Source organism: Hemitrygon akajei, chromosome 17, assembly GCF_048418815.1.
Source record: "Hemitrygon akajei chromosome 17, sHemAka1.3, whole genome shotgun sequence".
Taxonomy (NCBI): Eukaryota; Metazoa; Chordata; class Chondrichthyes; order Myliobatiformes; family Dasyatidae; genus Hemitrygon; species Hemitrygon akajei.
In genome coordinates this window covers 48,871,687-48,884,195 of record NC_133140.1, presented here as the reverse complement: position 1 = coordinate 48,884,195, position 12,509 = coordinate 48,871,687, and the positions used below count along the sequence as shown (strand labels likewise).

The 12,509-nt window shown below is 39.6% G+C and overlaps 1 protein-coding gene across 3 annotated transcripts in view; it reads left to right on the top strand.

Annotated features, from left to right (window-relative positions):
• phkb (phosphorylase kinase, beta) overlaps positions 1-12,509 on the top strand; it is a 264,413-nt gene that overhangs the window by 48,786 nt on the left and 203,118 nt on the right. For all 3 annotated transcript variants that reach the window (XM_073070072.1, XM_073070073.1, XM_073070070.1), the window contains one exon: positions 8,704-8,803. In XM_073070072.1, coding sequence (XP_072926173.1) covers positions 8,704-8,803 — 100 coding nt within the window. The remainder of the gene's footprint in view (positions 1-8,703; positions 8,804-12,509) is intronic.

Genomic DNA, 12,509 nt, shown 5'->3' with positions numbered 1-12,509 from the left:
CTCCAAATTAGTTTAGTCTTTTGTTTAATATATTACAATTAATTTACTTATCCTTATCAAGAGCTTCACTAATGATTATTAGTGAGATGAGCCATTTAAAATTTTGAATTTAACTTGATTTTCTGGATCATTATGCAACATTCATTTAAGTTTTATGTAAAGCTTTCTCTGAAAGGTTATATTTGCAAAATAAATGCTTCATTTGACAATTCTAAGGTAAATTTTTAAAAATATTGGACAGAGAATATTTTAAATTAAAACTTCCCATAAATTAAAACACGCTTTTCCTAATATTATTCATCAATTTATTTAACAGTTAGCTTCCCCATTTTATTATTATTAATTGAGCTTGGAGAAACAAGTCACAAAGGACGTGCATGAACTGTTCCTAATTAAGAAAAAAATCTAAATGAGAACATATTTAAGAGCTCATACAGAAAATATGTATAGTAGGCATGAATTTTCTCATTCCAACCTACAGCAATGATTTCCATGCTAATTATTCCACCGAAAATTGAAATTACTTAATAATTAGGTTAGTGTATGTGAAAATTAGCATAAAACAGAGAGGTTAATAGAAGTGAGCAGTGGAAAACAGATCTCTTTTCTTGTTTCCTTCTTTGAACAGAATTTATTTCTGAAATCTTCAAAATGCCTTTATCATATATTAAACACAAGTACTAGTTGTGGTTCAGTTGCATTATGTTAAACAATTTGGTCGCATAGGTAATCATTACTTTACCTGCAAAAACAAGTTTAGTAAAAAGTTTGAAGAGGGAAAATCAGTCTTGTTCCAAAAAGAACTTTGATTTCAAGAATAAACCTATCGAAGCACTGATACAACATCTAAAATTGGGTGCATTTTGTAGATAGTAGGGATGATTAAGGCATCCTGGATTGTATGTTCCAGGATTTTTTGATTGAATTGTGAAAAATGGGAAACTTTTAAAACTGAGTGTATTTTGTGTACTGATTTGACATCAAAAAATGTTAAATTATCTGAAAATTATGTTTCAATCCTACTTTTCTTCTTTTCCTCCTCCAGTGGTATCTAGAAATTGAATTGAATTGACTTTATTTCTTTCATCCTTCACATACGTGAGGAGTAAAAACCTTTACGTTATGTCTCCATCTAAATGTGCAATATGCAATCATAGTAATTGAAATAGAACCATCAGTGTAATGTAGAGTACACGCAAATCAGCGTGAGTTCGTCAGTCTGATAGCCTGGTGGAAGAGCCTGTTGGTCCTGGCTTTTATGCTGCGGTACTGCATCCCAGATGGAAGCAGCTGGAATAGATTGTGGTTAGGATGGCTTGGGTCCCCAGTGGATCCTGCAGGCCCTTTTTACACACCTGTCCTTATAAATATCCTGAATCATGGGAAGTTCACTACTACAGATGTGCTGGGCTGTCTGCACCACTCTCTGCAGAGTCCTGCGATTAAGGGAGGTACAGTTTCCATACCAGGCAGTAATGCAGCCAGTCAGGCTGTTCTCAATTGTGCCCCTGTAGAAAATTCTTAGGATTTGGGGGCCCATTCCAAACTTACTCAACCGTCTGAGGTGAAAGAGGCGCTCATGTGCCTTTTTCACCACACAGCTGGTGTGTATAGACTATATGAGGTCATCGGTGATATGGATGCCGAGGAACTCAATCACAGATCCATTGATGTCAGTAAGGGTTAGCCCGTCACCATTCCTCCTGTAATTCACAAGCAGCTCCTTTGTTTTTGTGACATTGAGGGAGATGTTGTTTTCATGACTCCACTGTGTCAGAGAAATCACTTGACTGTAGGCCACCTCAGTATTGTTTGAGATAAGACCATCAATGAAGTGTCATCGGCAAATTTTATTAGCAGATTGGAGCATAATATTAGTATGGAAGTCATATAGAGCCTGATAATGTTAGGAAGCTATGAACCAACTTTTATAGTTAAAAACCTGAAGTGATTGCAAATGATCTTGATGAATGATCTTGTAAAGATTCAAAAACTTTTATAAGACTTCAGGAAAACCAGTGGGTGAAATACAAAGATCAACTTTTGGTGGTGCATTGTCACATGAATCCTTTTTACTCTGTAATGATTAAAATGATTCTGACTGTACAGTGGCATGCAAAAGTTTGGGCACCCTGGTCAAAATTTCTGTTACTGTGAATAGTTAACTGGGTAGAAGTTGAACTGATCTCCAAAAGTCACAAAGTTAAAGATGAAACGTTCTTTTCAACATTTTAATCAAGATTAGTGTATTATTTTTGTTTTGTACAATTTTAGAGTGAAAAAGAGGAAAGGAGCACCATGCAAAAGTTTGGGCACTCCAAGAGATTTGAGCTCTCAGATAACTTTTACCAAGGTCTTAGACCTTAATTAGCTTGTTAGGGCTATGGCTTGTTCACATTCATCGTTAGGAAAGGCCAGGTGATGCAAATTTCAAAGCTTTCTAACTACCCTGACTCCTCAAACCTTGTCCCAACAATCAGCAACCATGAACTCCTCTAAGCAGCTGCCTAGAACTGTGAAAATTAAAATAAATGATGCCCACAAAATAAGAAGATAGCAAAGTGTTTTCAGGTAGTCGTTTCCTCAGTTCGTAATGTAATTAAGAAATGACAATTAACAGGAACCATGGAGGTCAATTGAGGTCTGGAAGACCAAGAAAACTTTCCGAGAGAAATGCTCGTAAGATTATTAGAAAGACAAATCAAATCCCCATTTGACTGCAAAAGACCTTCAGGAAGATTTAGCAGACTCTGGAGTGGTGGTGCATTGTTCTACTGTACAACGGCACCTGCACAAGTATGACCTTCATGGAAGAGTCATCAGAAGAAAACCTTTCCTGCATCCTCACCACAAAATTCAGCGTCAGAAGTTTGCAAAGGAATATCTAAACAAGTCTGATGCATTTTGGAAGCAAGTCCTGTGGACTGATGAGGTTAAAATAGAACTTTTCGGCCGCAATGAGCAAAGAAATGTTTGGAGAAAAAAGGGTGCAGAATTTCATGAAAAGAACACCACTCCAACTGTTAAGCACGGGGTGGATTGATCATGCTTTGGGCTTGTCTTGCAGCCACTGGCACGGGGAACATTTCACTGGTAGAGGGAAGAATGAATTCAATTAAATACCAGCAAATCCTGAAAGCAAACATCACATCATCTGTAAAAAAAGATGAAGGGATGGCTTCTACAACAGGATAATAATCCTAAACACACCTCAAAATCCACAATGGACTACCTCAAGAGGCGCAAGCTGAAGGTTTTGCCATGGCTTTCACAGTCCCCCGACCTAAACATCGAAAATCTGTGGATCGACCTCAAAAGAGCAGTGCATGCAAAACAGCCCAAGAATCTTACAGAACTAGAAGCCTTTTGCAAGGAAGAATGGGCGAAAATCCCCCAAACAAGAATTGAAAGACTCTTAGCTGGCTACAGAAAACGTTTACAAGCTGTGATACTTGCCAAAGGGGGTGTTACTAAGTACTGACCATGCAGGGTGCCCAAACTTTTGCTTCAGGCCCTTTTGCATTTTTGTTCTTTTGAAAATGTAAAAGATGGAAATAAAAAAGTAATCTTACTTAAAATATTAAAGAAATCTTTAACTTTGCGCCTTTTGGAAATCAGGTCATCTTTTACTCGCTTAGCTATTCACAGTAACGGAAATTCTAACCAGGGGTGCCCCAAACTTTTGCATACCACTGTATTGCATTTTGTTCAAAGGAATTGATTTTACTAAAATGAAGTGTGTTTTAGCAGTCTTTATACATCCTTTGAAAATACAGAAAATCTTGCTTGTATTTGTTTTTGGGAACAAATAGAGTTGAAATACATTTTCTTTTAATTTTGGCTACAGCAGAAGACAGCAAGTCTATTAAAACTATTGCGATGTTTTTGAAGATGATGTCAGTTTATAATTTGAACATTATTTTACATATTTCTTTTATTTTGAATGGCTTGTATCAAATGGCAGAATTCATTAATCATTTTAAAAGTACCACTAAGCTTGACATATTATTTTACTATTGAGTTTGCATGTGAAAAGTATTCTTTTGATCTAGATAATTTATGTGTATGAGGGTCACAGAATCAATGTAAATGTCACTCAAATTTTCATTTTTATTGTTATCAATCATACCATTTAATTAAGGTAATGTGCTTGAAAACATACGTAGACATGAAATTATTGAACGTTACTTGTATTCTGCAGATATTTTCTGATATAGTAACGATAGGTGTAATCCTGTAAAAGAAAATTGCTTACAAAATTTCTTTAATCCTCCTCCTCTTCTTGGACACCCCACTCTGGTTCTTTGCCTGCTCTGGATCTTTCCATCTCGAACTGCTGACAAGACATCAACTGTCTCAACTTCAGCACTCATCTCTCCTTACCCCCTTTGAACACACTCCCCTGCACTCTTTCTGTACCAATCCCAATTTTACAAGTACAGGGGTGCTTTTGTAGTGTGGCGCTGTAACCTCTATCTTGCTGCAGCCAGGTGGCAACTCTTAAATACCTCCTCATACTTACCCCTTGAAGAGGACCCCACTCCGGACCATCAGTAAGCTGTCTCCAACACCATCACTGACCTCATTAACTCTGGAGAACTCCCATCCATTGCCACCAAACTCATAGTTCCCTTACCATGCGCTACTCGCATCTACCTCCTGCCCAAGATCCACAAACTGGGCCATCTAGCTAGGCCTATTGTCTCTGCCTGCTCCTGTCCTACTGAATCCATGTCCACATTCCTTGATTCCATTTTCTCCCCCTTGGTTCAGTCTCTTCCCATCTACATCCATGACACTTCTCATGCTCTCAATCTCCTCCGTACCGTTCAATTCCCTGGCCCTGACTGCTTCATTTTCACTATGGATGTTCAGTCCCTATACACATCAAGCTCTCCACCTCTTTCTTAACAAAAGAACAAACCAATTCCCTTCCACTACCACCCTCCTCTGTCTGGTAGAACTGGTCCTCACTCTCAGCAACCTTGCCTTCATCTTTTCTCACTTTTTCCAGACTCAGGGTAGCCGCATGCGCCCCCAGCTATGCCTGCCACCTCGTTGGCTGCATAGAACACTCCATGTTCAAAGACTTCCTTGATAATACTCCCCAATTTTTTCTCCGCAGCATTGACGACTGCATTGGTGCTGTTTCATGGACCCGTGCTGAGTTTGTCAATTTCAACTTTCACTCTAGCTTCCACCCTGCCCTTAAATTCACACGGTCCAAATCTGACACTTCCCTCTCCTTTCTCGATAATCTCTGTCTCCATCTCTGGAGACAAAATGCCAACCAGCCTCCTTTACAAACCTACCGATTCTCATGATTATCTTGACTATATCTCTTCCCACCTTATCTCCTCTGAAAATGCCATTCCCTATTTTCAATTCCTTCGTCTCCACCGTATCCAAGGTATCAGAGATATCCTCCTATTTCAAAGAACCAGGTTTCCCTTCCTCCACTATTGAGGCTGTCCTCACCCACATCTCCTCCACTTTCTCAACATTTGCACTCACTCCATCTTCCTGCCACCTTAGCGGTGATAGAGTTCCTCTTGTCCTTGCCTACCACCTATGTGCTTTGCATCTAACATATCATTCTCTGCAACTACTGCCATATCCAAAGGGATCCTACCATGAAACATATCTTTACGTCCCCCTATTCGCCACTTTCTGCAGGGATCACTCCCTTTGTGATTCCCTTGTACATTTGTCCTTCCTGACACTTATCCTTGCAAAAGGACTAATGTTACACCTGCCCATTCACCTCCTCCCACACCTCCATTCAGAGTGTCAAACAGTCCTTCCAAGTGAGACAAAGCTCCACCTGCAAATCTGCTGGGGTTGGTTATTGTGTCAGGTGCTCCCAATGCAGCCTCCTCTACATTAGTGAGAATCATCGTAAATTGGGAGACTATTCCATTGAGCACCTCCACTCCATCCACTAAAAGTGGTAGCTCCCAGTGACCAAACATTTTAATTCTGATTCCCATTCCAGTTACAACACGTCAATCCATGGTCTCCTCATGTGCCAAGATGAGGCCCTTCTATTCCATCTGGGTAGCCTCCAACCAGATGGCATGAATATCGATTTCTCCTCCTGGTAAAAATAATTCCCTTCCTCTCCTCTCTTAACTGTTCCCCACTCTGGCCTTTGACCTCTTCTCACCTGCCTATGGCTTCCTCCGGGTCCCCTACTCTTTTTCTTTTTCCTTCTCCTATAGTCCACTCTCCTCTCCTGTCAGAGTCCTTCTTCTCCAGCCCTCCAGCAGGATATCAGAGATAGCTAGCTTTCTTTTACACATAAAGTGGTAAGTGCATGACATAGTCTGCCAGGGATAGGCAGATACATCAAGCACAAGATAGGTACATGGTTGGAACAAAGATTGAGGTCTCTGTAGGAGGAGTGGGTTACATAAATTTTGCAGTGGGCTATAAGGTCAGCAAAAAATTATGGGCCAAAGGGCCTGCGCTGTACTGTTCTATGTTCATAAACTACCCATTAAAGTAGTTAGGTAATTTGGCAATTTTGCTACAAATTAATGAAGAAGCACTTTGGTTGAGTTCTGTGGAAAGCCAGTAGACAAAATATGACAGATGATTTTTAAAGATTACTTTCTTAGTTACGATCATTAGTAGCTCCAGTTCTAATTCATTTGACAACCACATGCTCAATGGCTTAAGTGACCCCTCTACATTCTTCATTTTTTTACAAATCACTTTGAGTATTAAGAACTTTTGGTTTTTAATACTTATTGTAGTGTTGAGTCCAAATATAAGCAGAAACACAGATAGAACATCTCAGTCTGTCTCAGTGTTCATTTAACGTGAGAGCAAAAAACATTCGATGTTTATTTATTCTGTCCGATTCTTTCAAAATTGTAAAACATCTGTCAGTAATATGTTTGTTTTAAATGGGGGGGGAAAAAAGATGGTAGTTCCATGAGTTAGAGACCATAAGACCATAAGACAAAGGAGCTGAAATCGGCCATTCGGCCCATCGAGTCTGCTCCACCATTTCATCATGAGCTGATCCAATCTCCCCTTTAGTCCCGTTCCCCCGCCTTCTCACCATAACCTTTGATGCCCTGACTACTCAGATACCTATCAATCTCTGCCTTAAATACATCCAATGACTTGGCCTCCACTGCCGCCCGTGGCAACAAATTCCATAGATTCACCACCCTCTGGCTAAAAAAATATTTTTGCGTCTCTGTTCTGAATGGGCGCCCTGCAATTCTCAAGTCATGTCCTCTCGTACTAGACTCCCCCACCATGGGAAGCAACTTTGCCACATCCACTCTGTCCATGCCTTTCAATATTTGAAATGTTTCTATGAAGTCCCCCCTCATTCTTCTAAACTCCAAGAAGTACAGTCCAAGAGTGGTCAAACGTTCCTCATATGTTAACCCTCTCATTCCCAGAATCATTCTAGTGAATCTTCTCTGAACCCTCTCCAATGTCAGCACATCCTTTCTTAAATAAGGAGGCCAAAACTGCACACAGTATTCCAAGTGAGGTCTTACCAGTGCCTTATAGAGCCTCAACATCACATCCCTGCTCCTATACTCTATTCCTCTAAGAATTAATGCCAACATTGCATTCGCCTTCTTCACCACCGACTCAACCTGGAGGTTAACCTTAAGGGTATCCTGCACGAGGACTCCCAAGTCCCGTTGCATCTCAGAACTTTGAATTTTCTTCCCATTTAAATAATAGTCTGCCCGTTTATTTCTTCTACCAAAGTGCATGACCATACACTTTCTGACATTGTAATTCATTTGCCACTTCTTTGCCCATTCCCCCAATCTATCCAAGTCTCTCTGCAGACTCTCTGTTTCCTCAGCACTACCGGCCCCTCCACCTATCTTTGTATCATTAGCAAACTTAGCCACAAAGCCATCTATTCCATAATCCAAATCGTTGATATACAACGTAAAAAGAAGCGGCCCCAACACGGACCCCTGTGGAACACCACTGGTAACAGGCAACCAACCAGAAATGGGATCCCTTTTTTCCCACTCTCTGTTTCCTGCCAATCAACCAACGCTCTATCCATGTATGTAACTTTCCCATAATTCCATGGGCTCTTGTTTAGCAGCCTCATGTGCGACACCTTGTCAAAGGCCTTCTGAAAATCCAAATACACAATATCCACTGCATCTCCCTTGTCTAGCCTACTTGTAATTTCCTCAAAAAATTGCACTAGGTTTGTCAGGCAGGATTTTTCTTTTAAGGAAGCCATGCTGAGTTCGGCCTATCTTGTCATATGCCTCCAGGTACTCCGTAACCTCATCCTTGACAATCGACTCCAACAGTTATTTGCTGTCTTGCATTTTTTTAAAGCTTGGGAACCTTGTATTGTTTAAAATCTCATGAATAATTTTATTTATATTATAAAGAAAATTAACAGCACAGACGAAATAATGTATGTGAAGACCAACTTGCTCATTATATTTTCATGGTCTTGCTGCTTTGTCATATTTATGGTACAATACAAATTTTAAATCATCATGATCTGTTCAGTTTATATGGAGATACAGAGGAGGTTTGTTTTAGTCAATGTGAATTTATCAGTTTTAATATCGATTTAGAATGATATTACTGCCCATAATTCACAAATTTAGTTGACTTTGGATTGGGAAGATTAATAAAAGTAATCCATCTTTATTTTAATAAACTTCTGTTTTGTCTTGTCTTACATAGGCGCATTGACGATGATAAGGGAAGGACTTATGAGTTGGAATATTCTGCTATAAAATGCATGCGTGGAATTCTTTACTGCTACATGCGTCAAGCTGATAAGGTAACCTCAATGTGTGGGCATGAATATTTACACTTTTGCTTAAATTTCATTTATTTGCAGTCCTTAAAAATACTTTTAAAAGCTTGTAATATCCAGAAGATCCCATCAATTTGCAAAGTAAAAATGAATTCCCTTTTAATATCTGTGAGTAGTCTTTGGTTGTGGATGTTGTGACAAGGCAAGGGCTAAGATAATGTGCAGGCAGGAACAGTGAACAGATAGAGTGCAGTCAACCCAGGCAAAAGAAGTCTTTGAAGAACTTTGCTTCCCTTTGCACAACAGGGTACTGGAGCTATTTGTGATACTGAGCCAAGCCAAGGATGCAAACAAAGGATGCAAGCCACACACCAGTTACTGGATAATTCTTTTACTCTATCATTGGCTGTTAGCTTGTAGTTTGTATTGGCTATTAATGCCTATATCATTGTAGTGAGATTGATGTTTGACGATGCACATAAGGAATCTGAACATCTACAAGGTTATATATTGGTCAATATCTGTATCCACTAGTCAATTTTTGTAGAAAAATGACATTTCTTTGTCCAACTATGAACTGTTTGGTGACTTGAACCATGTTCTCCTTTACAAGGAGCTCTACCACAAGAAATAAACATCCATTATCAAGGACTTCCATCATCCAGATCATGCTCAGTTCTTGCTACTACCATTGCTGGGGCCAGGGGTGTGGTTGTAGGTACAGGACCCTTAAGTTCTATTTCACCATGTTCAGTAACAGTTATTATCCTACAACCATCAAGCTCCTGCACCAACATAGATAACCGCTCACCTCAATGCTGAATTGACTCCACAACCCACAGACTCACTTTCAAGGATGCTACAACTATATGATCGCAGTGTTATTTCTTTACTTTTTTATTATTTGCATTTGTCTGTTATTTATTGGCTGTTGGTTGTCTTTGTTATTCATACTTTTTTTCAGAAATTCTATTGTATTTCTTTTGTTCCTGTAAATACATGCAAGGAAATCAATCAAGGTAGTATATGGTGAGATAAGACCATAAGCAGACATAGGAGCAGAATTAGGGAATCTGGCCCATGGAGTCTGCTCCGCCATTCAATCAAGTCTGGTCTTCCTCCTCAGCCCCAGTTCCCGGCCTTCTCCCCCGACCTTCGATGCCATGTCCAATCAAGAACTTATCAATGTCTGCCTTAGGTACACCCAACAACCTGGCCTCCACAGCTGCATAGATATATGAACTTTGAAATTAAATTTATTTTGAACTTTGTGCACAAGTACGTAAAGCTTGCTTGAGGAATGAGAACAAGTTTTCAGAGTCCAGTTATCGGCAATGGCAGCTGATCACGTTACAGTAAAAATGTGAATTCACTGATAAGGCTGTGGAATCTACATAGATTTTGCTGGGAATGCAAATTGTATTTATGATTAGATAACTTACTACAATTTTCTTTGGAGACCAATACTTAATTGTGATATATAAAATTATGAGGGGCTTAAGCAAAGAAAATTAAAAGGACCCATTGCCCATAGAGGAAAGGGAAAAAGCCAGGGGGCATAAATATGAAGCAATTTGTAGAAAAGTTAGCAAGTGGAAAGGGTCTAGAACTTACTGTTTGAAAGGGTGATGATACTGGAAACCATATGTTGTAAAATGTATAACTGGTGATTTTCATCTTTCTAAAGAAGTGCACCTCATTTGAACTATGTACAGGTATTATTAATGTTTTTTTCATAAATCTGCCTAATAAGGTGGAATTAGTAGCGATCTTCGAAAATCCATGATAGATAGATCTGTCCTCTGAGCTAATGGATACAATTGAGGAAAGAATGACAAATAGATTTTTCTCTATTTAGGAAATTAGTTATATAGCGTCTTTCACAATAATAGGTCTTCACAAAGTGCTGTACAGTTAGTAAAGTGTTTGATGTGTAATCACAGTTATAATGTGGGGAATTGTGCCAGGTGTTAACCTATGATCCATACCCAAATCTGATAAATGACACCCACACTCTGGATACTTTCTGCATGCATTCCATCCAAACAACTTGTGATCTGCAACCTTGCACTTGTGTCAGATATCTTCCCGAACCAGTTTAACCACTGTATCCAAATTAGGCTGTGATTCTTTATTTCTTATCTTCCATCCAAAAAGAACAGAGGATATCAGAAAGAAAGGAATAGATGAATGAAGATAGAGGTGAGAAAGAAAGGAAACCAAGCTCACAAGGGAAAGATAAAAAGAAATAGAAAAGTTGTGAAATAAAGCTAATCAAAATTTGTGAGGAACAGCAGCGTTCTGCGGACAGTGTCATTGTGAATTCATTAGACAAATGTGATAGATATCTCACAAATAGACCACACATTCTATGCTTACGGATGTAATTATCTCTCATTAATTGTTAAACACCTTAAGAATGTGAATGAGATAAGTGTTTATCAATTACATATATATATGTGACCATTATAGGCAGTGAGTCACACACTGCTTTTTCCAGGCAGATTCATTGCTTGATACGTTCTCAAGCAAATAATTTTGGGGAAGAAAAATACGTCTTTATTGTAGTGTCTGTTCTTGGTATGATTAAATTAGTAGCAATAGTAAGATACTCCATCACAAAGAAATGAAAACTAAATCAACCTGTGAATAATAGTTTTATAAATGCTTAATGATGTGAAATATAAGGTATATTGATTACAACAATTCATAAAAAAATGGCTAATGTCTAATGTTTTATATTGCAAGTGGTAATATTAAAAATAAAGAAGATAATAAAAGAATTGAGTCAAGATTCACAACGAATAACACACATGACTTGTGGCAAGGGCTGCATACCATCACAGACTTCAAGACCAAACATTGTGGGGCCACCAACATCGCGGCCTCTCTCACAGATGAGCTCAATCGCGTTTATACTCGGTTCAATGTAGCTAACTCTGAGCCTCTGAAGGAAGACGCTGCTACAACCTGCAACCTGATCGTCTCTGAGGATGAGGTACGCAGATGTTCCAAGGAGTGGACAGTCTCAAGGCTGTGGGACTGGACGGTATCTCAGGACAAGTACTCAGGATGTGCACAGCATACTGGCAGGTGTGTTTACTGACCTTTTTAATTTCTCCCTCTCCCAGTGTAGAGTGCCCTCCTGCTTCAAAACGTCCACCATTGTCTCTGTACCAAAAATATCCAAGGTAACATGCCTGAACGACTGTCACACTCACATCAATAATAAACAAATACTTTGAGAGGCTGGTCAAGGATTACATCTGCAGCTTGCTACCACTCAAACTGGACCCGCTACAATTCACCTACCGACGCAACTGATTGACAGACGACGCAATAGCCCTTGCTCTACGTACCGTTCCTGCACATCTGGAGAAGAAGGATGCTTATGTGAAAATGCTGTTCTTGGACTTCAGTTCAGCATTCAACACCATAGTTCCATCCAAGCTTAACATGAAGCTCAGAGACCTCGGCCTTCACCCTGCCCTGTGCAGCTGGATCCTGGACTTCCTGTCAGATCGCCGGCAGGAGGGAAGAGTGGGCTCCCTCACCTCCACCTCTCTGACTCTCAACAGAGGAGCCCCTCAGGGCTGTGATCTGAGTCCCTTCCTTTAGTCCCTGTGTCCCATGACTATGTCGCCACCCACATAGCAGTTCTAATCTGCTAATTAAATTTGCCAACGACGCTACATTGGTTGGTCTTATCTCAAACAATACTGAGGTGGCC